Below are 25,222 nucleotides of genomic sequence, written 5' to 3'. Positions count from 1 at the left end.
CTACAAATCTCTTCCGTCCCTCCTCTGCCTGTGGAACCTGGGCTCTTCTGAATTCAGCATATGTGGTTGGACTAAACATCTCCTTGTCTTTACAGTTTGTAATGGAATAGGGATTGGAGAGTTCAAAGACACACTTTCCATAAATGCTACAAACATTAAACACTTCAAAAACTGCACGTCGATCAGTGGAGACCTTCATATCTTGCCAGTCGCATTCAGAGGGTAAGTAACAGATTAAGTGTCTGGTCTAGAGAAACACAAAATCCGCTTTGTTCACTGGTAGACACTGGTGATCAATAATCGTTTTGTTTCTTGTTTCAGTGACTCCTTCACGCATACCCTACCTCTAGATCCGAAGGAGCTGGATATCCTGAAAACTGTCAAGGAAATAACAGGTGTGTGCTGCTAACATGTCACATGCACATGAATGGGAACTGGGTGTTTTAGAGAGTGAGCCGGGAGATGCATTTTCTTCTCTCTCAGCGTCATAAAAACATTCCGTCTGAACTTCTGTCATTAGTGACTAATGAGTTCTTTGATAGTTCTCACAAATGCTATTTCCCCTGCGTGTGAAGCGTGAGCACTTTAATCAAAGACTTGAGTCATTCCTGGTTTTGTGTGAACATGTTTAACCCTCGTCTCCTCGGCCCGGCCAGCCATGCTGATGGCCCAGTGACTCTCGGGTGGAGGCAGAAGAAGGGCGAACACTGAGGGAACGACACAGGCTCACAGGCACAGACTGGACCCCACGTCCCTGCCCGTTTTGTCCATGATTCCCATCAGAGCTTCCCTGCCTTTCCCCCCAGAAAGGAAGCAGTTAGACCTACATAACAAGACTGTTTTTAGGATTGGAATTAAGTAAGGAGAGCATGCGAATGTCCTTCTGTGTGATGACAGGTCAAGACACAGCAGCCGCCATCGAGAGCGGAAGCGGGTTTGACTCATCAGATACGGAGCCCAACCCGGCTGTCAGGACCGTGGCACCGTGGGATGGCCTGTGGGGGGAGTTGGTGGTGGCAGAGATGCAGCCAGGGCTGGGAATTCTAGAGGAGAGGCAGGTGCCCACCTTGGCTTGTATCTACACGTGGATGGACACGATGAAGACAACAAAGAAGAATCAAATCAAGAGTTCCCCTTTCCTGCTCCTATTGCAGTCTCCTGAGAATCCTAAAATGTCGCATGAAAAAAACATGTCTACATGGCATGTGTCTGAGCCTTACTTTTTTGCCTTTTTAGGGTTTTTGCTGATTCAGGCCTGGCCCGAAAATAGGACTGACCTCCATGCTTTCGAGAACCTAGAAATCATACGTGGAAGAACAAAGCAACAGTAAGTTGAGCCTGCCCAAAGCCTGGTGTATTGCTTATTTATTTACTGATTTATGTTTAAAATAAGACCCAATAAAGAATTTGAAATTAGACTCGTGCAGCTGTTGCAAAGATCCTACAGAGAGGGCTGCCCTGTGTCCCCCAGCCAGCTCCGACCATTGTTAACATCTCACCTACGCATGGTAGGAGGACAAAGTGAAGAAATGAGCATCGTGCCGTGCTGATGGCTCCAGCACCAGACATCAGTCAGATTTCACCAGCGTGCTGGGAATGCCTTGTTTCAGCGTCCAGCCCAGGACCCCACATGGCACGTAGTTGGGATGTCTCCTTAGTCCCTTCCAATCTATCACAGTTCCTGTGTCTTCCCTTATCACTTGTAGCCTTGACAATCTTAAAAAGTACTGGTTTTGTAGTAGTAGAACGGCTGGTCATGTGTTTTTGGCAAGAAGAGCACCGAGGGGATGTGTCCTTATAAGCACATTGTATCAGAGGGAGCCCTTGAGAGGTTTTTTAACATTAAATGTCTGGTTCAGGATTTCCACTTTTCCAACTCCCAGCAGCAAAATACTCACATAGAAGCATCTTTAATGTATTAAGAGTAATAATCAGTTTTGTATTTTGAGAATCTCTTTGTCAGATCTGCCTTGGAAACAGTCTAATGCTGAGAACTATCACCCATTAATTGACCCCTAAGACAACTACGTAATATTTTTGAGAATCTTTTTGAGATCTCTTATTTTTTGAGAATTTTGAGAATTTTGAGAATCTCTTTGTCAGATTTTTTTGAGAATTTTGAGAATCTCTTTGTCAGATCTGCCTTGGAAACAGTCTAATGCTGAGAACTATCACCCATTAATTGACCCCTAAGACAACTACGTAATATTTTTGAGAATCTTTTTGAGATCTCTTATTTTTTGAGAATTTTGAGAATTTTGAGAATCTCTTTGTCAGATTTTTTTGAGAATTTTGAGAATCTCTTTGTCAGATCTGCCTTGGAAACAGTCTAATGCTGAGAACTATCACCCATTAATTGACCCCTAAGACAACTACGTAATATCATTCAATATTAAAGAAAATCTGAATAGAGTATACATAAAATACATAATCGCTTTTTAAAAACCATCTTGGCTGTGCATGTCTTGTACTAACCATGGAGCTAACATTGCTTCCCTGGAAAGACCCTTTGTTCTAAGTTCTTAACAATATTTCTTTTGCCCAAGATTTATACAGAGATAAGAGATTTAGATCAATTTTCTTGGGTGACTGGCATGTACCACTTGGCTTAGTTCTAGGAATTTAAACAAATTTAGAATTACTTTGTTTTCTTTTCACATTTAATGAGAAATGGAGGGGCAGGGTGGCCACTGGCTCCAGGTATGGCTCACCAGACGAAGGTGACCCCAGCTTTGTCCCAGTGTCTAGGCTTCCGTGAGCACATGATGAGAGAATTTCTAAAACAGTGGTGCTGCTGGTCTCCTACACAGGGCTCCTCGCTTTCCTCAGGAGCAGGCTGTGGAAAGGGAGGAGGAGGAGGAAAAGGTTGAGGGAGAAACAGAGACAAGGAGAGAGGAGGAATCTCCAAGTTAAACTTTTGTCATCCTGTGTATGATGTCTCCTCATTCGGTGCTGTCTCAACTAGTCCATTCCCTGTCTTGGTGTCCAGTGAGCTTCCCAAAAATGCAAGTCTCTTTCCTATGGTTTCCATCATTTGCAGACCACAACCGAGCTCAAGGTGTCCAAGTAACCGGACACTTCTTCCAGGCTTCTGCTCCAGCAGTAGCTCCTGGTTCTCAGCACCCATCAGCTGCTTTCTTGCCTTCCTGCTCCTGTTCAGGACTTCCCTCCCTTCAGGGTGAATGACTTTTGCCCAATCACTTGATGGAAACCTATTGATAGCCTTATAGAGTTCTAGCACAGAGTTGGGTGGTTCAAATGATTGTTCAGTAAATGGATAGATCGATGAATCAGTGCATCAACAGGTGGAGGGATAGATGGATGAATGGATAGATGAATCCATGGATGAATGGATAGATGAGTGGGAAGGTGGATGGATGGGTAGGTGCATGGATGCATAGATGAGTGGACAGATGAGTGGATAGATAGTTGGGTGAATAGGTGAATGGACAGATGAATGGATATGGGTGATGGATGGATGAATAGAGAGGTGGAAGGATCGATGGATGCATATGTGCATAGATACATAGACAAGTATACGGATTGATGAGTGAGTAGATAGATGGATAGATGAATGGGTGGATGCATGGGTGGAAAAGATGAACCTATGGTTTTTGAAGCGTATTTGGATATTTGAGAGGTTAGAACATGCTCTCTATTCCCAGGCACAAAAAAAAAATGCAGTGCATATAATAATGATATTAACGTTTATTCAGCCCCCACAATGCCACTGGGGTTAAAGATACTAAATGAACAAGGAACAGGCTTTTCCCTGGAGGAGCTTTAAAAAAAAAACTCTTATAATTTTCAGAAGTTGTGATACAGACTTCCTGCAATATGACTTACAATCAGTGCGAGGCAGTTTGTAGTAAACAGAAGGTGGTCCAGAAAATAAAAATAACGTTTTTAGTGATATAATCTTTTCATAATTTTTAACAACGTTATGTTTCTTCTCCCCGCGACAGTGGCCAGTTTTCTCTGGCGGTCGTCGGCCTGAACATAACGTCCTTGGGATTACGCTCCCTCAAGGAGATAAGCGATGGAGATGTGATCATCTCTGGAAACCGAAAATTGTGCTATGCAAATACAATAAACTGGAAGAAACTCTTTGGGACTTCAAGTCAGAAAACCAAAATTATAAACAACAAAGATGAAAAAGCCTGCAGTAAGTAATCACTCTGGTTGATTGTGGAGATGGTTCACATGGATCATTTCTTTTGATTTAGAATATTCCCAAACAGGGCACCTGGGTGGCTCAGTGGTTGAGCATCCGCCTTTGGCTCGGGTCATGATCCCGGGGTCCTGGGATCGAGTCCTGCATCAGGTTCCCTGCAGGGAGACTGCTTCCCCTCTGCCTGTGTCTCTGCCCCTCTCCCTGTCTCTGTGTCTCTCACGAATAAATAAATAAAATCCTTTAAAAAAATTTATTTTAAAAAGGAATATCCCCAAACATTTAAGTTACATTTTTCATTCCTGAAGAAGCAGATTAAAAGAAATCTGTATATTCCTAAATGTGAAGTTATCGTGTAAAGTTCATTGGAATTGTTTCCAAATCACTCACATGTCATAGGATGGATTTGCCTTGAGATTTAAGCTATCAATTATTTATTTATAATTTACAGAACTGAGTTTTGTATACATTATCTTACCTTTTAGCCTCTGATGAACGTAGCTAGCAACACATACACACACGCACGTGCACACACACACGTGCACACGCGTGCAGGTAGAATGAACATTTACACTGACATTTTCTAGTCTGAGTTTAGAGTCCCAGGCAGCTCTTGAAGCCAGGCGTGCCCGTTACCTGGTCACTGGGAGAAGCAGATCTGAGGTCACACCCTGACTCTAGCCCTTCCCAGCTTCCAGACTGTGGTCAGTTTACTCAGCATGTGTAGGCCTCGGCTTCCTCAGTGATTCTCACTGCTTGGGAGAGAATTAAATGGAATTTTACATGTAAAACTCTTGGCATGGTGCCCAGCACACGGCAAGGCCCACAAACCTTCCCTGTGTTTCCATCAGCTATGACATTCATCCGCAAAATGCTACCCAGCTCCAGGCCAGGAACCCTTGACTCCCCGCAGGGAAGAGGAACTTGTAGTTGGCCTCTGGAAGCCCGTTGTGTGTCATCGCTTCTTCCAGGCCCCCCCACCCCACCCCGCCATGTCCATGCAGCTCAAGGTCACAGAGAGCCCAGCATCCCACTTACAGGAGCGGTCTCAAGTGGCCCCTCCAGTCACTGTGCCATAGCTGACCCCTTGTGTCTCGGTCTGTCTTCTCAGAGGCCATAGGCCACGTCTGCCATCCATTGTGCTCCTCAGAAGGCTGCTGGGGCCCAGGGCCGAGAGACTGCGTGTCCTGCCGAAACGTCAGCCGTGGCAAGGAATGTGTGGAAAAGTGCAACATTCTGGAGGGGTAAGGCTATCTCTTAACCCCTTTTGTTTTCATTAAAAAATAATAATAAGGCGATTGTTTTTATAGGTTTACAGTTACTTCACTTTGAAACTTATCCTTTTGTTTTTTTCCCTTTTTCTTTGGTCTTTATTTCTTGACAACTGTTAATCACAAAAGGAAATGAACAAACTTTTTTCATTACTTAATCCTATCCACTAATTTAGAGAGTCTCTATTTTTGGAAATACCTGATAATTTTCTCAGCCACACAGAGTTCCCAAGACAAATGGAAAAGTCAGAAATGGTTTGTGTGGCCAAGACCACAGCCGTTTAGACTTTTCTTTGGAATTACTCTTCCTGGCATGTCAAAATATCCTAGTATAAATTACATTTCCCGGTTAATTTGTTTCATGTTCAACAAATACCAAACTGTGCAAATAACTTTAAATGTAACCATGGACAAAGAAATAAACAAGCATATAACATAACCATTGTTAAATTTATTTGCCATCAATAGAAAGTCCAATCTGTTGCTTCTGTGGGAATCTTGATACTGATGTCAAGCTTTTTGCATGACCTCAAATAATGACTAAGAATAAATTAATAGGAAAGTAAAATTGAAGGATAGAGAGAGGCAGAGGTGCTTTTTTTTGTTTTTTAATGTAAAGAAAAGGGGAAATTTTGTGAGAGAGAAGAGCCATGGGAATTACAGATGGCTACAGGAACCATCCTTCTTGTTCGCTTTCAGCGCTTGGGCCACAGTACGGATCCAGAAATATTTAGGAACAGGATGAGAAGCCCAAGTCCAACTCTGTAGGAATCCTTTAGCAGGTGCGCTCGGTCACCTAACAGAGTCCTTTGTATAATTGACAGTGTTGCTTCAACAAGTAAGAAATATTGGTGCAATCGTTACTGCTGCAAACAGACATGAATCTCATGGTTTCCACATCTTCTTAGAGAGAGAGGAAATTAGAATAACCATGAGGGTGGAGCCTTTCTGTTAGAGAACCCTGGTGTCTTGCTGCACTTGCTCGGTTTGCATGGCTGGCTTCTCCAGCAGGCGTGTAACCCGGAGAAGGAGGGAAGGAAGAAAAAAAAAAAAAACAATTGGGCATATTTGGTTTAAATGACATTAGGGAGGATTTATGGACCATGTTGTGGGTGTAAACACTGTGTATTCACTGGAGTGAAGACCTGTAGTTAATTACCAGGCAGAGGCAGATTTCAGTGTTAAAAGCTGTCACAACTATTTTGCCTTTTCAATCAAACATCATCTTCTTGCTTAACATCCATCTAGACATCTTTGAGGAATAGCGAAACCATCACAAGCAAAAATTTTCACACCTTCGTTCCCTACGTACTGTTTTTCTTAATAACCATTGAGTAAGTTTTAATGTCTCTCCTTCCTTTTCCTGAGCATTAGTCCACAGTTAACCATTTCTTCCCAGCTTAATGCAGATATCCACGAATCTGAGATTGGGGGCAAGGGGCGAGGTCACCTCTGAAGGACTAAATTTTTTTCATTTTTTGGCTTGTGTGCCTAATAGAAACTGTGCCTTGTAAAGAAATGCAGGCAAGATGTTTGATTATAAATGAAATTTGACCATTTGTCCAGGATAGAAGATGACCAAGGATTCGGTTAATACAGTTTATCATATTACAGTATCGTCCTAGATTCCTGACTGTTGCATGTTGACCTAAATTTTTTTTGTGTTTTTTTGTTTTTTTCTTTTTTGCATTTCTGAGAAAGGTGACTTGTGTCTGATTAACTCTGACGGTTGTAACCCCCCAGCATTTTGAAGCAGGATCCCTAGAGATGGCACTGATCAGTTTCCTTTCTTCTCTCAGGGAGCCAAGGGAGTTTGTGGAGAATTCGGAGTGCATACAGTGCCATCCGGAATGCCTGCCCCAGGCCATGAACATAACCTGCACAGGACGGGTGAGGAGCGCAGTTGATGTTATTCCCTCGTACATCCTAGGGAGAGGCTTTCCCAGCAGCAGAACCACGACAATGAGCCAACAACACTCTGTAGCCACCAAGCCGGGGGCGGGGGGGGGGGGGGGGGGGGGGGGGGGCGGTGCTGTGACCTCCAGGTCAGGAGACTGGTTGAGTTGACGTCATCACACAACCCACCTTGCAGGAGCACTTACCCTTCCTGTCCAACACCCCCTACCAAGTTTAATAACGTCTGCTCCTTCACCAGAAACGGAGGCCTATGGTAGACTGGGTACACTGTCAGCCAGTTTTCATTATTTCTGACATCTGTCATCATTTGCTTTATCATTTTAATCAAACGTCAAATTCTTATTTAACATTAGTTCACAGTTATTCAAAGAATTTTGAAAGAAACGCCCAGCAAAACTTTTCAACGCAGCTTTTTCTATCTGCATGATATTTTAAAGAGTGTAAGTGAGAATTCAGGGCCCCCTCACACCACTCTCCGAATGTTGTTCATTCTCAGTATTATTTATCAGGACTTCTGTTTGGATTTGAGCTTCAACAGTCATACCTGCATCTACTAATTGAAAACGTTTTTCAGGAGTTCCCTCTGAACTGGGCAGAAGGCTGTGTTTTGAGGTAGAGGCTGCCAACAGGTGTGACAGGTTACACAGGAAGCCATCGGTTCACAAGCTCACATGGCGTTCGGTTACATTTTTATCATTGAAAGAAAGCTGTGGAAAAAAAAAAAAAAGAAAGAAAGCTGTTGGTGATGCTTAGTCATCTGATTGTTCTGGTTCTGAGAACACTCAGTCTTTGGACAAAGCGGAGACATCAGAGAACTTCACCAACAAGCACATCCTTCCTACCAGTTGTATTTTAGTCCCTTTATGAAAGGACGTGGGCACAGCCTGAGCAGTCCCGATACGCTCACTTCTGAGTTTTCCAAGGGCGCTCCAAGTTCCATAAACAGAATCAAACTCAGCCTGGTACACAGTTAGTTATGCAGCCACCGCTGTGCTTACACTTGCCACCCTCCTGTGCCTAGAGAAATACAGATGTGGGCTCTCTTAAATTCGCCTCTGCATCCGTAAATGTCTTTGGCCGCCCACAGAGTCTCCCCTTACGTTCAAATATCATATGCAGAAAAGTCCATCTGAGCAATGAAGAGGTAAATAAATATACTCATAGACTAATTAGATTGTTTTGTCAAAGAACGATGCCCATGACCCATTAAGGAAGCTGTGATGAATATTTCGTATGCTTATATGTTAAATGCCTTTTTTAAAAAAAGATTTTTTAAAGATTTTATTTATTTATTCATGAGAGACGCAGAGAGAGGCAGAGACACAGGCAGAGGGAGGAGCAGGCTCCCTGCGGGGAGCACAATGGGGGACTCGATCCCGGGACTCCAGGATCGTGCCCTGCGCAGAAGGCAGACGCTCAACTGCTGAGCCCCCCAGGTGTCCCTGTTAAATGCCTTTAAAGTCAGGGAGACTTTATCGTAAGCTGTTAACAGCAGTCACATCAAGCAACAGCAGTCCCAGACAAGCTTGCCGTTTTTCTGCTTGAAGAATTTCTACTATTATTCGACTGTTTTCACAATAAGTATTTCAATTTTGAAAGCGAAAGAAGCATCCGTAAATGTCTTTCTCCGTCTTGGCGCAGGGGCCGGACAGCTGCATCAAGTGCGCCCACTACATCGATGGCCCTCACTGCGTCAAGACCTGCCCGGCTGGCATCATGGGAGAAAACAACACCCTGGTCTGGAAGTTTTCGGATGGCAGCCGCATGTGCCACCTGTGCCATCCAAACTGCACCTATGGGTGAGCAGAAGCTCTGCGTCTTGGAAAGATATTTATTTTAATTATATGTAACCGAAAAAGAATAAACCAAGTGGAGAAGAGAGAATAGTTTTTTCTGATGAAATTCAGTGATAGTAGGAGATGGTGGCCTCTTTTACTTTCTACTCAGCCATCATTTCTGCACATCCCAAGGGCCTCCTAGCAAGGACCTCCTAACCCCAGTACCCCAGTCTCCTCTCCTCTGGCGCCTGTCCGGTCTCTGTCCTGTCAGTCACCTCTTCAGAAGTAAACTGGCCTTTCTTCCCTCCAAGCCACTCATGTATCAGTAGCATCCTCGGCCCATAACTCCTGCAGTTGCCCTGCAGCACCTTCAGAGGCTGCACGAACCCTACACGTGGTCCCAAAAGTTACAGTTTTGATTTGCACTCACTTTGCATAGTGTTTGTTCCCTTTCTGGGACTGCCAGGCATTGTGGGGGAGAAAAAGCTGGGGAGCAGAGGTATTTTGAGGAGGGTGTGAGTTTATCAGTGACCACTTGTCAGTGATGTCTTTTGTCTTTGAGTTTGGGTTTGCCTAGGAGGTTCCAGAGTGTGAAATAGTGAGGTCCCTCACCTCCCCCCACCCTGTGCATCCCACAGCCTGAAAAAGCCTCTGCATGTGTGTGCGCACACTCGTATGCATGTGCATATATGTGTGTGCCTATGCTTGTACGTGTGTTCCCATGTACCTGTGTGTATGTATACGTGTGTGCCTGTGTGCACGTGTGTGCCGCCTGTGTGCACACACCTGTGTGTTGGTGTGCACCCTGTGTGCGCCTCCGTGTGTGTGTACCTGTGTATGTGGTGTAGGAAGGAAGGCCCAAAGGCACTGAGGGGGTAGGAGCAGGACAACTTGGAAGTGGGGGAGGGAACTGACCTTCCCCTCAGAGAGAAGCGTACAGATCCCTGGACAGAGATAGGAAATGGGGAGCTTGGCAGATGCCCCATCCTGTTCACACATTTGAAACACAGTCCTCCATCCTTTCCCAGGCCATGAAATGGTAATCCGCGCCCCCGCCCAACCTCATTTTTTCAAATTGACATATCGCTGACACACCATGTCATATTCGTTGTAAGTGTACAACATAGTGGTTCGACAATGCTCTACGTGACGCAGTGCTCAGCACAATAAGTGCAGTCCCCATGAAAAACTATTGCATTATTGATTGTATTTTGTATGCTGTGCGTCTTATCCCTGTGGCTTATTTATTTTACGACTGGAAGTTTGTACCTCTTAACCCCTTCACCCATTTTCTCCGACCCCCTCGTTCCCTTCCCTGTGGTGGCTGCGGGTTTGTTCTCTGTATTTATGAGTCTGTTTCTATTGTTTGTTTGTTCATTTGTTTTGTTTTGGTTTTTTTTGGATTCTCTGTATAGATGAAATCTTATGGCATTTGTCTTTCCGTCTATTTCAGCTAGCATAATACTCTAGGTCCATCCGTGGACAGCGGCATGAGTTGTCTTTTCTGTTTAATTAGAATATTTTGTTTTCCTCTCGATGTTTGTGTTGGCAAATGTTGCTGTTCTTCAAAGCCAATGTGTTCTGCCTTTTTTACATCATGTAATCAAAATAAGAGATGGTGGCCTCCCCCACTAGAATGGGACCCCAGCTGCTCAGGAGTCACTTAAGACAAATGCTGTCTCTGCTGCATGTAAGACATTTGAGACGTGTGGTAAGGGATGAAGCCAACTCCTGCTCTGACTCTTGGCTTTCTGGGTCTGAAAGCACCACTGCCCTTCCCCTGCCATTGAGGCTTGGCTCGTTCATCTGTTCCCGACCCCGCCGGCTCCTCAATCAGTATGGCTCCAGTCCCGGCCCCTCCACTCCCGCGCCCGTACGGACGTTCTAAAGCCAGATGCGAGACAGCTATATCTCTGTCACTAAGTGTACATGAAGACATTTCAGTAACAAGGGCCAGAAACTGTCTACTTTGCACAGTGCTAGAACAAGCCCTGTCATAGAGTACGCACTCGGAAATACTTGCGGAGAGAATGAACGAATGAATAAATGCAAAATAAATAAAAAATAAATAATAAATAAATAAATAAATAAATAAATAAATAAATGATTAACCGGTGCTGCAAAATTGAGATTCATGGTGATTTTAATGATTTGAGCGTAATTGAAACATGTTGCCTTATGATCTAATAAAATCTCTGAGGGGAGCCCGGGTGGCTCAGTTGGTCAAACAACTGCCTTTGGCTCAGGTTATGATCCCAGGGTCCTGCAACCCAGCCCCACATCGGGCTCCCTGCTTCTCTTTCTCCCTCTGCCCCTGTCCCCACCCCCGTCATGCTCTCTCTTTCAAGTAAATAAATAAAATCTTAAAAAATAAAAAAAACTCACTAAGACAAAATACTGAAGTAGTAGAATGATTAAAATATGTGTTTCTGTCTCAATTCCTACAGCTGTGAGGGACCAGGTCTTGAAGGCTGTGCAAAACCTGGGTAAGTGTTATAGTTGTGTCCAGTGGACCTTCTCCAAAATGAGCCAACACCCTATGGGCAGAGATAATGCTTTCCCACATTTCTGATCACCCTCTATCTTGACCGGTTCTCCTGGGCCAGCAGAGCTTCCCTGGCAGAGACCGCCCTGCTGGTCCCGCCTACCTCTCCCCTGCCGACTTTGTTGGTGTGCTTCAGGGGAGGGGATGCAGGGTGTGAGCTGGTTCTCAGTGCTTCTCTTTACGTGGAGCCTGCCTCTGACTTCTTTGGTTACACCATTTTTGTGGATCCTTCTAGTAGCTTCTCTTCTTTCCTTCCTTGCTGACCCAGTTGGCACTATCTCAGACCTTCACGTTTGATGACAGAGCTCCAGCGTGGGGGGCTTTTCTCCCTTTCTAAAAAATGACTGCCTTTAGCATTTTAATTCTTATGAATTGGCCATCGTTGCTTAAAATGCTGCACTAAGGAAAAGCGGAGTTGGGAATTCCTGTTCAGACTCATCGGAAAGAGTGGCATTATCAATTAACAATGTCTAGCAAGGCATCAGGATTAAACACAAGGCGCCTCTTAGCCATTCCTGACATAGACAACACTGCGCAAACTTCCAGGCATTTCTGGTGATGTCTACACAATCCCCGCTTCGACAACCTGCCCTCCATGTCAGCTGACTCTTCTGCCCCAGAATTAGCCTTGATCATAAATCCCACCTACTTTCAAGTGAAACATTAAAGACAAATAAGGCAGTTTTTCAGAGATGAAGATGTCCTTTCCATCCCTTCCTCTTTTCTGAGCCCACAGGGACATCAGCAAAATCCGTCCTATCTTCACGCTACAACCAGTACCTCGGTAACGAGGTTTGCCATCAAAGCCCCACCTTGAAACTAGTCAGTGACCATTCTTTGTTGTATTTACTCTTTTTATTTTTTCTTCTCTTGTATTCACTTACCCCTTTGTATTCCTTACCCCATGGAACACATGCTCTATAATAAATTATTCTTTTTATCTTTCATCTCAGTATAGTAAAAACTCATTAATGCAAACTGCATTCCTTGAGGAGATGGTATAATGCAGGAGACGACTTTTGCACTCACTAAGAAAGTGCTGTAAATATTGTTGTCATGGAGTACCTTTGACCCACTTACAAGAAATTCATAAGGATGTCGGGATGTTTATGTGCTAAAGATACTAATTAATCTTTGACACCCTTTCACATTTCTTCCCGAAAATATGAAGTTTCCCGGAAGCTCAAATGGAATAGATTCTTGAGAATAATAATTGTATAAGGATTCTAAATTCGGAATACATGAATTCAGATGGTTCTTTCCTCAGTGAACTCCAGAACCTGAGTTTTGACTTTTTTGCTGTCTCTGAAATCAAGCACAACCTTGGTGGGAAGAAGGAGTACAGTCGAGTGGCTTGATGTTACACAGTGACATCACTCACTTACGACAACGATGCTTTTTATGTTGAAATCCTATCACTTTACAACTTCCCCCAAGCTTTTTCATAAAGCATTCCACATGGCTGTGGTCCCATCTTGAAAGCCAAGGACCCTTCGAAGAGGCTCAACATTCTGGAAAGGGTCCCTTCACCCAGGCAAGCCAGGAGACGATGCCTGTCTTACGCATGTGGCATTCTAGGCTTCAGATGAGTGGAGATACTCTGGGGATAAATGCAAATTCACATGAAAAGCATTACTGAAGTCTGAGTTACTTGTTGGATTATGTGGTTTCTTAATTAGTAGATTAAAATATAAGTGTCATCTGGGGTGTCCAGATGATACCTCAATTTAAAAGAAACGTAAAACAACTGGCAGGGAGGGCTTTAAGCTCAAGAAGGTGGAAACACTACCCTAGAAACTCTTTGCTTTCTTTCCTCCTTTTAGAATCCACATGGCATCTACTTTTGGAGATGATGTTAAATGATGTCAATGTATCAAAACACGCAGGAAATACATAAAATGCCAAGGTAATGAAATCTGTCAGCAAACCTCACTTGCCCACGTCTCCTTCTCATTCCAGGCCCAAGATCCCATCCATTGCTACCGGGATTGTCGGCGGCCTCCTCTTGGTGGTGGTGGTGGCCCTTGGAGTGGGCCTCTTTTTGCGCCGGCGCCACATTGTCCGGAAGCGCACGCTTCGCAGACTGCTGCAAGAAAGAGAGGTGAGTGGGTGCCCAGGCCCAGCATGCTCCCCCCAGCCCCAGGCAGCAACAGGGGTTCTCCTGCCAAGTCTTGGCATGTGTGATTTTGTATTCTAAGTGTGTAGTTGTATGACTATGTTTTATTTCTTGTGATGGAAAAACCGGAAAGAATCTCTGGATGTCCAATTATAAGTAACCAGTTACATTTTGGTACATCTCTGGAATGAAATGCAGATGTTTCTACTCTGAGTCTCACAACATGGACGCAGAGCCATGTAGAGTCCTATTTAACACATAGCACGCAGGTATGTGTAATAGGAGTCCGCTGGTTCCTGGGAAGGCACATGGTTGAAATGTCACTTTGGAAAATCCCATTGTCTACACAGTGCTGTTCCCTTCTGAGCTGTGTTTGTGACTCACCTGAATGGGTCCTCAGCCAGCCTCCTTCTGTCCAGCGTCCCTGGGAGGACAGACCCACAGCAGCTCATAGCATGATGGCACTTGTGTGTAAGAAGGCCCAACAGGCTACCAAAATGATCATCCATATAAAAGTTTCCCTCACCAGCATTCTCCCAATCCAGCTTATGGACTGGAAATAGAAGTTGCATTTGGTGAAATGCAGCTGTGCTGTTCGAGGACACCTGTACCAGGGAGTCCCTGTTCTAACACGTCTTCCGTAAAGCTCTGAGAAGGTGTGCATTTCTCCTCTCGAGTGAGCACAGCAGGTCCTCTGTGCTGAAGCACAGCCACACGTGGCCATTGTCTGGGCCTGGCTGCCACCCCCTCCACACGGGCATGAGCATTGAGGCAGTTGCTCTTCCTTGTCTCTCACAGCTTGTCGAGCCTCTTACACCCAGCGGAGAAGCTCCCAACCAGGCTCTCTTGAGGATCTTAAAGGAGACGGAGTTCAAAAAGATCAAGGTGCTGGGCTCTGGAGCATTCGGCACAGTGTACAAGGTGAGGCCACCCTGGTTCCATGACTTCCGGGTGTGCGGGTCGGTGGGCCAATCCAGAGTCTGGGGCCATCTTCTGTTGCTCAGCCTCGTCTACTCTGTGTTGCTCACAGTTCGGGAAATTCCAGTGTTTTCCCCATATTGTCAAAAGGAAATCTTTGATAATCATGGTGACAGATACAAGGTCCTATGGGACCTGTACACGGGCAACAAGGCTTCATGGACCCCAGTGTTGACTGTGTACGGGGGTGGGTGGCAGAGACGGAGTCTAAAGGAGCGCCACCTTTCCCTGCGTGACAGCGTCCCAACAAACCAGGCCGGAACAGCTCCTCTTAATTTTTTTCTGGATCCTATTACACCAAGTCTGCTTTCAGTTGGGCCTAGACCCCATATCTCAGAATTCTGGACAAAACGATCCATGCTGGTTTGATAACTGGCACAAGTTTTGGACTTTTTTATCTAACGGCTCTGATTCATGGAACATGATCGCGAACGAGCTGCTGAGACATCACGGCTCCTAGCACGGGCGGCCTTGGAGTGCACAGCTCTGCTCAAGGTCCCTCTGGCCCTTTGGGACAGTGTCCCTGGTAAAGTCCGTCTATCTCACGAGGCAGCCTATTGTGCATAGTACGGCAATCACCAGTTCGTGTCCCCTCTCCCTCCTTGTCACAGGGACTCTGGATCCCAGAAGGCGAGAAGGTTAAAATTCCCGTGGCCATCAAGGAATTGAGAGAAGCCACGTCTCCCAAAGCCAACAAGGAAATTCTTGATGTAAGTTTCTCCTTTGTCCTCTGCTTGTCCACAGGCCCGGATAGCAAAAGCCACATTTTGTGGTGTCTGGCAGCAGCACATTGCCCTGTTGTAGACTTTTTTTTCATCACCGCCTTCTAAATGTTCACGTTTCACGTCTTTTTTTCTTTCTAGCTGTAGTTGGTATAACTCCCTCTCGGGGCTTCTCCTATAGAGAAGAGTCCCAGCTTCCATTCTATTCTCTTATCTCTCCCAAAAGGATAGAAACTCACAATCGTTGGGTGTCCACCAAGGGCCAGCCTCAGGACTCGTTGCTTTGCACACACGATCATGGTGAACCCTCCCGACCAGCCCGTGACACAGGCGTTACACTCAGTGTGCTTTGAAGGCGTAAGGAAGCTTGCTCGCGTTCATGTGGTTCGCGTGGGATTCCAGCCCATCGTTATTTCTGCCTCTGAAACACGTGTCCATTTTGTTCCACCAAGTTATCTTTGAAATGGCTTTTTCAAGGTGCCAAGGGATTACAATATGATGCTCCATCCACTCTAGAAACTGTTGCCCATCTTTTGTCCCCCACCCCCAAAGCCAAACAATTCATATGTTATTTCCAGTGTCTTTTGTTAGTTGATGGAGTAAGTCTTTGGAATGTTCCACCAGATTATTTTCATGTCTTTACTGTCGCTTCCACTGAGCTTTCTTCACCATCTCTGGATCCTCACTGGCCAATGAGAGGCCTGCATCCTCTTAAACAGAGGTTGGCGGAAGGAGGGGCCACCGTGAAGGTGGCTTCAAGGGACCCCGGTGGACGAATGGGGTCTCCTTGTTAACACCATTGGCCTCTCATGGCTGTGGTTCGATGCAAACTTTTGCTCTTGTCTCAAGGCAGAGCCAGAGAAAGAGGAGTAGAGAGACTTAGCAGGAAGTTAGGCAAACAGTCCAAAAAAATAAAAAAAAAGAAAGAAAGAAAGAAAGAGCTGCCTCAAAAATCTAGAGAATTTAGTTATCTTACCATCAGGAAGGACAAGAGTCAAATGTGGTATCCCCCACTCTTGCTTCTAACCCACAGAATATACGCCAAGCAAGGCAAACATGGGCCCTTTAAAAAATGTGTTTAGACACAACGAGCTTCCCAGTGGCCTAACACTCTGGACTTGCCATTTCTCCCAGCAGACCTCTCCCTCCGTTGTTATTGTGGGGAGATTGCTTCTAAATGAAATTCCAGCACCTTCTAAATGAAAGAGGATGTATTAATAAAGCGCAGTAGCAAATCGTGCATATTGGAGATCTCCTTGCGAGCAAAACTATCTCATTTTAATGGCCTACAAACTAATGGAAGTCCTATTAGCATCACGTTGTCGACTCATCTCCACATAACCCCAAGGAATGCGTTTGTGAAGTCAGTCTCTGCACCTAGAACCCAGAGCTCCCTGGCCTTTTTTCTCTGTTTGCAGAATTTGCTTCCTTGACTCATTCTTCTCATTCGAGACTAGATTCTAGTCCATGTCGCAGAACAGTGTTGAAATGTGAATTCAGCAATATTTATAATGCAGGGTGAGGCTGCGTTTGAAGACAAGAGTTGTGCTTTGGGGGGGGGGGGTGGATTTTCACTGAAAAGGACCCTCTAGGACCCGTAGAGCTAGAGGCAGCAGAGGAGCGGTGGAAGACAGGAGTTAAAAAAGTGTGAGTTCTGCTTTGCCTCTTACCCTACTTCTCTCCTGCCCTCTCCTCCCTCCATTTTTTGGGGGGAAATTTGGTTTGGTTTGGGTTTTGAGTCCCCCCCACCCCCGTGTCCCTGAGATATGATTGGCATGCAGGGCCAGTGCACTCTTCGATGGGACAGCCAACGGGGCTGAGCGTGGACTCGCCCGTAGATGCTCCCACTCCCCCGACACTCCGGTCCCCCGCTGGGGTCAGGCCCCGAGACCCCCATGCCCACGCTGCAGCTTCTAGTTTAAGCTGTTGCCCGTGGCCTAGATTAACCGGTTACAGTTTCAGAAATGTCGGGGCACCTGCTCATTGTTCTTGGAGGTCACTCCCCTTTACCCCAATTCTCAACCTCAAAGGGCTCACAGATGAGGGAAACAAGCTAGAAGGAAGGCATCCAAAATCATTTGGCCATCGGGACCAAGTCGCAGGCCTTGGGACTGCATCGCAGGCCTTCAAGGTCATGGCCTCAGAGGGGCCCTGCTGTGTGACTGGGGGGGGGGGGGGGTGGACCCCAGGGTCTGTAGACGTGGGCCCCGCCTGGCAGCCGAGGGTCCAGTTCAGGGCCGGCCCTGCGATACCAGGCGTTCTTGCCGCAGGTCACAGTGCACCTTGGAGATTCCAAGATAAACAGCTGAGAACAAAGCTCAGTTCAGCTTCTGCAGACACCAAACAGGACACACGACCAAACAGCAGCTCCATTGTGCTGGGGGGTGGGGCGGAAGTGATGCCCTGGTGCGGGGCTCTATCGGATTTTAAGAGGACGGGGATCTGGCTGGGCTCCAGGCTCTGTGTGGCCTGACACCCACGCCGGTGCTCTGTTCCCCGATCCCCGGGTCCAGGTCAGCTCCTCACGGCCCCACAGCAGCTGGGCTGCTCAAACTTGCTCTGCTCTGCAGATTTTTCTCCCCTCTAAAATGAATACAATATGTTTCCAAATCTTCACCAGATCTTGAGAAAATGGGAATGGCCAGAGGATTTCTTTGGTGTTATGGTTGTACGGTTTCCCAGACTCGGGGGAGAGACGTGATTTGTGCTTTTCTGGCAATTGCGTGGCCTATTAATTTTTCCATAGACTTCCCAGTTTAAAACGAGGGCAGGCAGTGGAAAAAGAATGCAAACATTTATGTATGTGCTGGGGGTGTAATGAGGTCTCGAGCTTTCTGGTAGCCCGTTAACCGGAGCACTCTGCGAGCCCTCGCCGGAGACCACAGGGTACATACGGCAGGTGGGGGGGCGAGGGAGCTTGCAGAGGGGTCACCCTTGTGAGGAGACCCATACGTGGGCTCAGCTCTGACCCACAGTGTCTCCCGTTCGCCATTCGCTTCGCTGGGCCTCAGTTTCCTTTTCGGATGAGTAATGGCCACAGAAGAAATGCACTTGCAGGTCTTTCCAGTTCGGACTTTTTATACACAGCCCTTCTCAGAGATGAAGGGATGTTTGCGTGTCCGTTAAGTATCAAATGTCTGCTCTGCCCTTTAATGTTGGGATGCGATGTTTACAATCCAGAAGAAACGAAATGCCAGCTCTGCCTTGCAAGGAGAGGGCCACTCAAGGCAGCATCCCAACAAACGGTCCCAACAAGCGCATGTTAGAAGCCATGGGAATTTTTGTTGTTGTCAATGGAAGGGCAAGGTCTGATTTGCTTTAGATTTCTGGTTTTGTATGATTTCAGGGGGCTCAATCCTGACGGTTTTGAGTTAGTTATTTATGTGCCCGGATATGTGTCCGGTACCACTCGGGGGACAGAAGAGGAAAAGACAGAGGCCCTCATGCCCAGGGATTGACCCTGCCTGCGAGGCAGCAGGAACACGGAGGGGATATTGAGGCCACAAATAAGCAGCGTTTGCCAACAGAGTATAGCGCTAAAAAGCGCCGGGCAGATGCGTGGAGCTGAGAGTGCAGACCTCTCCTCAGAGCTAGGGGAGGAGGGAGGACATTTCTCAAAATCACACAAGTATTTAAATGCATATTATGAGGAGTGCTCCAGAGCCCTGGAATCCCCTGGAGGCTTTACTCCAGCAGATTGCCTGGCCCCACCTCCTCGGGGCTCACACCGTAGGCCTGGGTGGGGCCCAAGAATTTGCATCTCTAGCAAGTTCCCAGGCCAGGAAGAGCCTGCTCCCCCAAGGAAAAAACTGCAAGATGCCAGGAGAGTTTAAGACTGGGGAGTCCGGAAGGCCCCTCAGAGGAGGAGTCAGATGAGGAAAGAGGAGGTGGAGGGGCATTCCAGGCCAAGGCCCTGCTGTGGGCGAGGGCCCAGGGAGGAGGACCGAGGGGAAGGGAGGGTTTCCGGGGGACGGCTGACCTGGGCGGCCTGGGGCAGCCGGGGCGCGCTGAGGCCAGAGGAAGGCTTAAGGCACCAGACAAGGTGTGATCCGGTTTGGTGGGGGCATCAGTGTCTGTGGCCTGGCCCCCTCAGTCTCCTCTCTCACCTCCGGCTCCTCCAATGCTCTCCCCACCCCCACCCCATCCTGGTCCCCAAGGCCACATCCCAGCCACAGCAGTGGTGAAAACATAAAAAGAGCCTCTGAGCTCTCTCTTGCAGGCCACATGGCCCCCCTTTCACATCTGAATCCAACGAAGGGCACCACCCTTTGCATCTGAAAGGGAGACAATTTAGGGGAGGAAAGTGGGGATTCCCTAATTCTCAGCTGAAAGAGGGGGGTCCCCCCCGCTGTGTGCACACCTGGAAATAAAACAGCTTCCCAGTGGAGAACGGAGAAGGGTTAACCTAAAGTCGGGGGTGCGGGGGGTGGGGGGGGGGCTGTGTCAAGAAGTGCTCGGGCCTCAGCAGCCAGCAGTCAGAGGAGGGGCGCATTTCGCAGAGCAGAGTGGTTCCCCAGCTTGAGACCGAGACAGGGGCCACCTCTCTTCGCAGGTGCCGCGGGGCAGCTGGCAGAGCCTGGGATCACTGTGACCTAAGGGCCGGTCTGGCTGGGTCCCCTTCGGAGCCTGGGGCAGGTAGCTGCGCCCCCGGGACCCGGGCGGGGCCACCCTCCCCGGCCACCTGCCTCTCACGGCCCTACCTCTGCGTGTGTATCTCGGTTCGGTGGGAAAGTCGTGATCCAGGCTTAGGGCCCCACACGGGAATTTCTGTCCTGACATTTTAAACTCGCAGCAGCTTTAGCCCTGGGACGAGGGCTTCCTAACGGAGGCATCAGCAGAGCTCAAGCTCCGGGACCTCAGGCCCCATTTCCTTCCTTTCTTTCCTTCTTTCTTTCTTTCTTTCTTTCTCTTTCTTTCTTTCTTTCTTTCTTTCTTTCTTTCTTTCTTTCCTTCTTTCTTTTTTTTTCTTTCTTTCTTTTTCTTTCTTTCTTTCAATTCTTTTTTTCATTCTCTTTTTCTTTCTTTTTTTTTTTAAGATTTTTTATTTATTTATTCAAGAAAGACACAGAGAGAGAGGCCCAGGCCGAGGGAGAAGCGGGCTCCCTGCATGGAGCCCGATGGGGGACTGATCCCAGGACCCGGGGGCATGCCCTGGGCCGAAGGCGGTGGGAAACCACAGAGCCCTCTTTCTTTTTTTTTAAAGACTTGATTTATTTATTCATGAGAGAGACTGAGAGAAGCAGGCTCCCTGTGGGGAGCCCAATGCGGGAGGGGGGAGGGGACTCGGGGACCCCCAAGATCATGCCCTGAGCCCAAGGCAGACGCTCCACCGCCGCCGAGCCCCCCAGGTGCCCCATCAGGTCCTGTTTTCATTCCGTGTGTTGCCGCAGACAGATGCTGCCTGGGTGTCTCTGTGAAGGGAAATCCTTGCACCGCACTGGGTGGGGGGGGGGGGGCTGTCTTCCACCAAACGACTGGTCACTCCACAGCCTCCTACGTGTGTCACAGGCCCTGCAGAAATGTCTGTGCACCAGATGTTTCACGGGCGACCCCGTCCTCCACGAGGCACGGTTGGGGATTCAGAATCACAGTTGTGCTTTGCTGTTTTCAGCCTGGAGGTCCGCCTGCCTGTCCCTTGAGCCACGGCGGGGGGGCTTCTCTGAAGCTTTCCTCTCCCCTTCTTCTTCCCACAGGAAGCCTACGTGATGGCCAGTGTGGACAATCCCCACGTGTGCCGCCTCCTGGGCATCTGCCTGACGTCCACGGTGCAGCTCATCACGCAGCTCATGCCCTTTGGCTGCCTCCTGGACTATGTCCGCGAGCACAAGGACAACATCGGCTCCCAGCACCTGCTCAACTGGTGTGTGCAGATTGCAAAGGTAAGTGGAGAGGCGCGGGGGCCCTGAAAGTAGGGCAGGTACTTCGCTCGCTGCTCCCCTGCCCCCTCCCCCGGGGTGATGCGGTCGTGCGGGCGCCCCAATGCAAGGCAGCAAGGGGGAGAAATAAAGACAGCCGGAAAGTGGACAGGTGGGGCTCCGTCCTGGGAGAGCTACACTTGTGCGCGCGTGGGGCCCGTACACACAATGTGTGTTTTATTTTGGATCCAGTTGAATTGATTGCCTTCTGCATCAAATGGGGGCCTGTCCCCCTGCGTGCTGAGAATCTAATTGTTCGGCTACATCAAGGTAATATTCGCTTTATTAGGCGCTTATAGTGTGGCCTGCTGCTAGGGCATTTCTCTGGGGTTCTCGTGGGTGAATTTTAGGGTAGTTGAGGGTAGAGGAGGAGCTGTGGCTTCCACCCCGTCAGGCGGGATACCAAGGCAAGCAAGGGGGCTGAGACTAGGCTAGGAAGATCCAGAGGACAATGGGGCTGTGCCGACAGGGCAGGTGCTGGGTCCCCCCCCGCCCCGACTTGGCCCCCCGCAATAACAGGCTCGTTCCAGGGCGAGAGGCGGCTGACAATGCAGACAGTGGACAGGTGGCCCAGCCGCGGGCTGGGTGTTAGCTCCTCACGGGGTCCCCAGAGGACTTTTAACTCTCGTGCCAAGCCTCTCCCTCGGGATGCCGGCACCGCAGCGATTGTTAGCAACCCAGATGGCTAAGTCCTGTGTTCCCCTCGGTTGGCATGAGGCAGGTTAGTGGGCAGGCCCATCTCTGAGCGTGGGTGTCCTTGCGGCCGGCCCCTCCGCAGCGAGCCGGCGTGGAGGGCCGTGGAGGGGCCACGGCGGCCGCAAGCCTGACCACTGGGCCCTGCCCCCCCCCCCCAGCTGCGCTGGTGGCCCGGTCGTTCCAGCGCCGCGTGGTGTCCCTTCTCAGCCGCAGCCTTGGGGTGCTGCCCCCCCGCCAGTCCCCGGTGTTCTTGTCCTTCTCGAAGCCGTAACCCTGGTCACAGAACAGGGGCCTGAGTCACTCAGCAGCGCTAGATAGTGGCCCTGGAAGAGGGTGTGTGTGCGCCTCTGACGCCGTGATTTCCTGAAAATGCTCGTGATTTCTGCGTGTGCCTGGATCCGCGTCCCAAGGCTGCCACGGGTTGCCGCGGCCTGGTGGCTCACGACCGCAGCAAGCTGGCCACCCCCCGTCCTGGAGGTCAGTGCACAGCCAAGCCAGCCGGGCTGTGCCCACCTCCCCCACCCCCCCACTGCCCACGTCCTTGCCTTTTCCTTTCTGGTGGCTCCGGCCACCCCCAGGCTCGAGGTCCCCCCCCAACCCCGTCTCTTCCTCGGTCTTCACACAGCCTCCTTCTCTATGTCTGAGTCTAAATCGCCTTTTCTTTTCTCTTAAAAGACACTGATCACCCTGAAATCCAGGATGCTTTCATCCTACATCATTACCTGCTTGCACCTGTCATCCCCCCGAGGTTCCTGGTCGACATGAAACTTGGCCCGGTCCAGTCCGGAATAGGGGCTGGTCTGGGGGAGGAGGTGGTTAGCCCCAGGCAGGTTTTACTGAATCTGGAATTATTCCTGAAGATCTGCTCACCCCCTGACTCCTGAGCCCAGAAATTCTTCCCCCATACAGATAATACTGTCTTGCTTTGGTTGCTCTCTTTTCTTTCTAGCACATACTGCTGCCTGGGAAGATCTGGCTTATTTCCGTGTTTGCTTGAGTTTGTGCACAGCTGCCCCAACTGGACGGTGAGCCCAGTGACACTGGTGTCCTGGCCCGTCCCCACCCTGGGCAGGGCCTCCCAAGCTCTGCACACCTGCAGCCAGCTTCCCCGGCCGAGGTGGTCAGCATCTCTTCTCTGCTTATGTCGTGTCAGTCCACCGCTCCACGAAAGTGATGCTCCTCGCGATGGGGCATGTAGCCCCCGCGACTTTGGTCCAGCCCAGAAGCGTGCTGGCAGTTACAGCAGACGTGAGAGCCACATCCCACTTCTGTCGCTCGGTAACCACCTCAGGCAGGTGGCTGAGTCTTTTTTGTGCCTCATTCTTTGGCCCTCAATGAGGTTCCTCCAGCTGTCCTCCCGGGTACGAGGGTGACACCAGGTAGCCTCTGGGAAGCACCTGCCACTGGTGCCGTGCGCACACGGTGCTCACTGGATGTTCCCTTTCTCCATCGCTTTCCCCGCATTTTGGCTCAGTTAGGTTGGACTCGTGACTAAAAATCTAAGCTGAAACATTGTCTTAATCTAGTTCCGCATCAGCTTTCATTTATTAGAGCGGCATCAGGGTCCAGGTCCCCTCTCCTTCTGAGCTTTTTCTCTTCTCCTTTGAGACCTTACGTTTCAATCCACCCGACCACTGGTGTCTACAAAGATGGAAATTTATTTTAACCCTAAAAGTCAGCTTCTGCAGGCGAGGTGGAAAAAAACACACGGACCTCAATATGCCAGTGGCCACGGCAAAGAAGAATCCGTCTGTGCCTTGGAGTCACAGAAGTTCCCGAGTTGAGGGTCCGGGCCTGAAAGTTTTCCAGGGCAGTTCTCTAGATGGTTTCACTCACAACTGCAACCTGTTATTGAAATCCACTCTAGTGTCTCTTGCACTTTATTTCTCTTTACTTCACACTGAAAGCCTTCCAGATTGCGTCTCTTAGCTCTCCGGGGTAGATTTGCTTTCTAAGTCAGAGGAGAAACCCTTGCCCGCTGTATTTGAATCGCTGGAGTGATGGAGGGCCCGTCCTTGGAGGGAGGGGAAAGTAGTGGTTTCCTCGACCGTGAAGACAGAAATCTGCTCCTGGGTGAGTGACTTTTTATCCTAGTATCGAACAATTTCCTTTGTAAAAGTTGGAAGTGAGACTACCCAGAAACACTTAGTGGCTGACCAGAAACTGAACTCCTGGCGTTTTCAAAGTGGGATTTATTGACCCATAAATGTCCTGCATTGATTCACAAAGGCCTGGGCTCTCCTGGGAAGTTTTCTAAATATTGATGGAATGCTGGCCACTGTTATGCAAGTTTCTCATCCTGGCTGAACGGCTAAGAGGATAAATTCTATCACCTGGGCAAAAGGAAAAGAAAAGAGAAGTGAGTGGGCGAGGGAGGAAGTCAGGATGGAGTCAGGAAGGGCCTGGAAAAGCAGAAGAGAGCTCCAGGCCCTCGTCTTACAAGGTGACAGTGGATTCTGTTCTCCCGTCTCGGGAGTTTCTGGAGATATTACCTGCTCCCCAGACAGAAAGATCCTGGCTTTCTAAGCTCCTGGCTCGTGGGGCCCTGGGTAGCTCCCACATGCTGGGATTTCATTGCTTCAGGAAGTGTATCCCCTTTTTCTGGGTACATGAGCCAGCTAGTAAGTCCCAAACTATATCAGATGGCACAGTAATGTCATAAAACGTTCTAATCAGAAAGGTCCTATCGTCCGATCAGCCTGTCACTTGGAAACGCTGCTATTGTGCCAGCATCTTCCCCTGAGACCATCCGTGCACATTATTACGACGTCCTGCCATCGATAAAGGCTCTCGAGACTGTGATTAATCTGACGGTTTCCCAAACCTTTGGGACAAAAGAGCTTGCTTATCACCTAGCCCAGATCAAGATCTCACAGAATTGAATTCTCAGGTAGTTGACGGAAAATGAGGATCCCTGCGATCCAGCCCTGGAGAGGTTTGGAGACAGATGGCAGGAGACCGAGGCTCTCTCTGACCACAACTGTATGTGCACCAAATGGTGTTTAAGGTGGTCCAGGAGATACAGTTTAATAAGGACAAACCTAAAAATTGTCAGTTCGAAGGATTTATTTAAGTGCACAGAATTACTTGGTTTGGCCACCTGTGTTCCTTCC

At 48.5% G+C, this 25,222-nt stretch overlaps 1 protein-coding gene across 3 annotated transcripts in view; it reads left to right on the top strand.

Moving 5' to 3' along the window:
* Positions 1-25,222, top strand: part of EGFR (epidermal growth factor receptor) — a 197,330-nt gene that overhangs the window by 154,135 nt on the left and 17,973 nt on the right. For all 3 annotated transcript variants that reach the window (XM_072791688.1, XM_072791690.1, XM_072791689.1), the window contains exons 9-20: positions 96-222; positions 322-395; positions 1,237-1,327; positions 3,966-4,165; positions 5,283-5,415; positions 7,242-7,332; positions 9,001-9,158; positions 11,585-11,623; positions 13,642-13,783; positions 14,597-14,719; positions 15,388-15,486; positions 21,192-21,377. In XM_072791688.1, coding sequence (XP_072647789.1) covers positions 96-222; positions 322-395; positions 1,237-1,327; positions 3,966-4,165; positions 5,283-5,415; positions 7,242-7,332; positions 9,001-9,158; positions 11,585-11,623; positions 13,642-13,783; positions 14,597-14,719; positions 15,388-15,486; positions 21,192-21,377 — 1,463 coding nt within the window. The remainder of the gene's footprint in view (positions 1-95; positions 223-321; positions 396-1,236; positions 1,328-3,965; positions 4,166-5,282; positions 5,416-7,241; positions 7,333-9,000; positions 9,159-11,584; positions 11,624-13,641; positions 13,784-14,596; positions 14,720-15,387; positions 15,487-21,191; positions 21,378-25,222) is intronic.

Source organism: Canis lupus, chromosome 21, assembly GCF_048164855.1.
Source record: "Canis lupus baileyi chromosome 21, mCanLup2.hap1, whole genome shotgun sequence".
Classification (NCBI taxonomy): domain Eukaryota; kingdom Metazoa; phylum Chordata; class Mammalia; order Carnivora; family Canidae; genus Canis; species Canis lupus.
Note: the sequence above shows the minus strand (reverse complement) of the source record. Positions and strands in the feature narration are given on the sequence as shown.